This window comes from Protomyctophum parallelum, assembly GCF_964188405.1.
Source record: "Protomyctophum parallelum genome assembly, chromosome: 1".
Lineage (NCBI taxonomy): Eukaryota > Metazoa > Chordata > Actinopteri > Myctophiformes > Myctophidae > Protomyctophum > Protomyctophum parallelum.
Window position 1 is genome coordinate 73,306,465 of NC_139697.1, and position 5,150 is coordinate 73,311,614.

At 45.5% G+C, this 5,150-nt stretch overlaps 1 protein-coding gene across 1 annotated transcript in view; it reads left to right on the top strand.

Annotated features, from left to right (window-relative positions):
* Positions 1-2,424: 2,424 nt before the first annotated feature.
* LOC310863961 (septin-4-like) overlaps positions 2,425-5,150 on the top strand; it is an 8,173-nt gene continuing 5,447 nt past the window's right edge. The window contains exons 1-4 of the mRNA XM_083772495.1: positions 2,425-2,594; positions 3,806-3,902; positions 4,094-4,180; positions 4,666-4,789. Coding sequence (XP_083628621.1) covers positions 2,499-2,594; positions 3,806-3,902; positions 4,094-4,180; positions 4,666-4,789 — 404 coding nt within the window. The 5' untranslated portion in view covers positions 2,425-2,498. The remainder of the gene's footprint in view (positions 2,595-3,805; positions 3,903-4,093; positions 4,181-4,665; positions 4,790-5,150) is intronic.

Below are 5,150 nucleotides of genomic sequence, written 5' to 3' on the forward strand. Positions count from 1 at the left end.
GATCCAAAATGTCTTATGTGTATTATATCTCATATAGGAGAAACTATGGAAGCTACACAAGAGCAACATGATTATATATGTTCCTCAACATATGTAGCAACAATAACAGAAGCATCAACAATTATAAAATAATAACAATGCTACTGTCTACAACTACCTCCCTTCTTCCCCTGTCATCTCTACACCACAACCTGCTCAGAGAAGGTAGGCCATATTATAGCCTGTGTGTGTGTCTGTGTGTTAAACCATAAGAAGCTAAACTAAGCCTGCTGCAAAGCTTTGTGGGTAATCTGACAGGTGGATGACAAGTGTTGATCAGACTGACTGACAGACAGACGGACAGACAGACAGACAGACAGACAGACAGACAGACAGACAGACAGACAGACAGACAGACAGACAGACAGACACAGTGACAGACTGACGGACAGACCCCACTGCTCTTTACAAGACCGAAACAGAGGAACCCTATAATTAAACTATATTGGGCTAGAATCAGCTGTATAGTCTATATACCTCCTTTAATAGGAGGTGTGTGTGTGTGTGTGTGTGTGTGTGTGTGTGTGTGTGTGTGTGTGTGTGTGTGTGTGTGTGTGTGTGGCCAACATCTCTACTGCAACTGCATGTTGTTGTGTAGACTCACCCAGTATAGTAGTGTGTCACACTGGAATCTAATGACAAGTTTGGACGTTTCCAAGGGCCATGTCAGTGGCTAACGATGGCACTGTTACGTGATTGAGGGGGAGCATCCCCCCGTTTATGTAAGCGGTTCAGCAGTTAACCACTTAACACTATTTCAAAATAGCTCAAATAGACGTAGTTATAGTTAATGTTTTAGATATAATTGTTATAGTCAAAATCGTACGATTTGTCACACACGTTACCGCAGTGAAATTTGTTCTCCGCATTTGAGCTGCAGCCGTGCCGCGCTCGGGAATCATTTGATAGTTGATTTGATACAGTTATGGTTAGAGAGTGAATTATAACCATACAACGAGACTTATTTGTTTATAGTAAATTAAAACTAGTAAGTGAGTGAACACAGACTCTTAAAGGTATATTCAGTGATTTCACTCAAAAAACCTTAGGTTTCGTTTTTGGCTGGGACCTAAGCCTTTCGTCCAATCAGGATAGAGAGTAAAAAATGAAACCTAAGGTTTTTTGACCCCCAGGGGTTAACTGGGGACAGGGAGGAACTCCTTATATGGTCAGCACACTCTATAGTAGGGAGGATTATCACAACAAAACAAAAAAATAAGTGATATTTGAATTAAGTGAAATCACTGAATATACCTTTAAAATAAATCATTGTGCTAAAACCAGAACTGCCTAACACATGCATTACCTCCTTCATTGTGGTCCTGTCTCAGTTGTCCAGTCTGTCCATCGAGGACCCTGAAGACACAGAATTTTCCTACGCCATGAGGGACCTGCCGCCCGCCCCCCAGCCCTCGGAGCAGCAACCCTACGACGATCCTGCAGACACAGAACTTCCTTACATGAGGGACCTGCCGCCCGCCCCCCAGCCCTCAGAGCAGCAACCCTACGAGGACCCTGAAGACACAGAACTTCCTTACACCATGAGGGACCTGCCGCCCGCCCCCCAGCCCTCGGAGCAGCAACCCTACGAGGACCCTGAAGACACAGAACTTCCTTACACCACTAGGGACCTGCCGCCCGCCCCCCAGCCCTCGGAGCAGCAACCCTACGAGGACCCTGAAGACACAGAACTCCCTTACACCATGAGGGACCTGCCGCCCGCCCCCCAGCCCTCGGAGCAGCAACCCTACGAGGACGCTGCAGACACAGAACTTCCCTACACCATGAGGGACCTGCCGCCCGCCCCCCAGCCCTCGGAGCAGCAACCCTACGAGGACCCTACAGACACAGAACTTCCCTACACCATGAGGGACCTGCCGCCCTCCCCCCAGCCCTCGGAGCAGCAACCCTACGAGGACCCTACAGACACAGAACTTCCCTACACCATGAGGGACCTGCCGCCCGCCCCCCAGCCCTCGGAGCAGCATCCCTACGAGGACCCTGCAGACACAGAACTTCCCTACACCATGAGGGACCTGCCGCCCGCCCCCCAGCCCTCGGAGCAGCAACCCTACGAGGACCCTGCAGACACAGAACTTCCCTACACCATGAGGGACCTGCCACCCGCCCCCCAGCCCTCGGAGCAGTTACCCGCTGCGGCCTACGAGGCGCCGGATCATGTCCGCCATGAAACCGTGAGAACTGGAAGTTTGGGGCGACTGCCCAGCCACCTTGGGCGGTCCCGACTCGCCCACCTCCCTGCCTCCTGCACCCTGCCGGGCTCCCCGACTGCCCCTCACAGACAAAGCGGACCCCTGCTGGACGCAGAGTTCCAGCCCCCACTCGCCCACCTCCCTGCCTCCTGCACCGTGCCTGGCTCCCCGACGGCCCCTCACAGACAAAGCGGACCCCTGCTGGACGCAGAGTTCCAGCCCTCCCTGTCGCTGAAGAGGCAGCTGATGTCTCAGAGCTCCCCAGACTCCACACTCAGCTCCTCCTCGCGGCCACGCAGCCCCTGGGCCTGGGGACACTTTGACCCTTATGACTCCCCGGAGGTGTGTTGGTTTTCCTCATTGTTTTCGTTATTTGTATATCGTTTATTTAGTCAAAACGATTATTCTTAATTACTGTACACTTTAAAAAATACTTTCAAATGTATACTTGTTTATATTAACTTAGCCTACTTTTTCAACAAGCTACAAGCTCATAACACAATACAATGCGACGCATTGTGAGCTTGTAGATCATATTTTGTACGACGTACAAAATATTTTGTAAATTGGGCATAATTATGCAAGAGATTATGTATTCATCAAGCTGCATGAGTCTTATGTATTAACAGGGAAGATACACGTTAATTAACCTTTGTGTCGGGTGTATGATGTGAATAAACATCGTCTGATGCTATGGATTACACAGCAACATACCCTATTGGCCTGAATATATAAGACGTTTTTTATACAGTTTAGAAATACTGTATCCTAAAAAACGGGGTCGTATTATAATCGAGGACTAGACTATTTGACATTCAATGTTATTTTTCCACAAATGAGTCTTGAAAAATGAAAATGAAAAATCAGAGTAGTCTTATATTCGGTACAGTACTTATTGCAATGTTTAGTCAGCCAATGACAATCATTTTACTAAGCAGTGTGTTTAGTATATTCATATTGAAAACTGTTATACTGCTGTTTTGCCAAGAGGTTCGTTTTGGTAGTTTTATGTGTGTGAGTTAGTGTGTGAATTAACTCTTTCCAAACATTACTCTCAGGCCCCTTTTACACCGGTTGGTTCCCAATGGGAACCGGTTCTGTTCTTTTTGGTTCTTAGTCCATGAGCCAGAGCTCCAAAATTGGAACGTTAATTATGAATTGAGTGGGCAAAACTATACCTATATTAAATAGTTTATAGGATAAATATAAGTAAATTAATATATGATAACCCTTCCACAGTAGTAGCTTTTTCATATTTTCTATATTTTGCATATTGTCCTATATAAGGCCTCATTTGCATATTTAAAAAATAAAAATTGTAATACAATAAATCATTGTCTTCGTGTAAGTAATCAACTGGCGAAGTTTCATGGTGATAACAATCTCATATAGGTATGGTTTTGCCCACTCAATTCATAATTAACGTTCCAATTTTGGAGCTCTGGCTCATGGACTATAAACCACAAAGAACTGAACCGGTTCCCATTGGGAACCAACCGGTGGAAAAGGGGTCTCAGTCTCATACTGTCTTGTGTCTGTCTGTGTCTACGCAGGATCAGGAGAGGGAGTATGTTGGCTTTGCCACGCTCCCCAACCAAGTACATAGAAAGACAGTGAAGAAAGGCTTTACGTTCACTGTCATCGTAGTAGGTGAGTGATCTCAGTTGGTTGTCTACTAACTATAGGGCGATGCCTGTTCAGTCGGGAAAGCATTCCCCTCGGTTGTGTTGTGTTACTATTATTATTATTATTATCTTATTTCTCTGTCTCTGTCTCTGTCTCTGTCTCTGTCTCTGTCTCTCTCTCTCTCTCTCTCTCTCTCTCTCTCTCTCTCTCTCTAGGAGAGTCTGGCCTGGGTAAATCTACGCTGGTCAACAGTCTGTTCCTCACAGACCACTATAAGGACAGGAGGGTTCCCAATGCTGAAGGTGAGGCAGCATCAACTCATCTACTCTAGTCTGCTCTGTATGAACAGAACAGGATATATATAGGGGTACCTGAAGCATACAGTATGATCCTAGATATACTGTAATGTTGTGGTCACACAGGCAGACACAACAATGCAGTATACCATTCATTGTCAATGGAAGCCAGCGACTTGAAGATATGAAGCAAGCTCCCCGACGCTTGTAGCTGCTGCAAAAGCTACAACAGCTACAAATACACTGTGTAGCTTTGCGTCTGCCCGTGTGAACACAGCAGACACACCATGATATCGGGCCATTGAGCCGCCAATCAGCGACTGTGGCGAATAATGGGTTTTAAAATGTTCTGTGTGTACACGACACACTACACATAGTGAGGCATCCACATGGACCGTTTTTACCAAATATTTGTCAAATATCGTAAGTGCTCAGCCCCGGCTAATGTTTTTCGCCTCTGTGTGTGTGTGTGTGTTTGTGTGTGGCTGTAGAACGGATCCCTCAGACAGTGAACATTGTCAGACACACAGTTAGCATCGAGGAGAAAGGGGTCAAACTGTGCCTGACCATCATCGACACGCCAGGGTTTGGAGATGCAGTCAACAACACAGAAAGGTGAGGATATTGGTGAACTCAACTCTGCTCAGCTAAAATACCTTTTGAATGGTGTCTGTATTAATGTTTATATAATACAGACAGAGCAGCTTTGTACTTATTTATTGACATAGTATATTTATTTATTCATTCATTCATTCATTTATTGTTTTTTTTTGTTTTTTTTGTTTTAACTAAGCAATAAGTAGGCCTACATAATTTACGACTTATGCCTACTGTATACCGAGGACAAAATGTTTTCATTTCAATGTCCCCCTGTTTGATATGCTTTAGGGTTCTGCATGCACCCCATTTTGAGAACAACTGCTATATTGTTATAGCTGTTGTAGTTTTCTCATGGTGATTTTCTGTGTGTCAACTG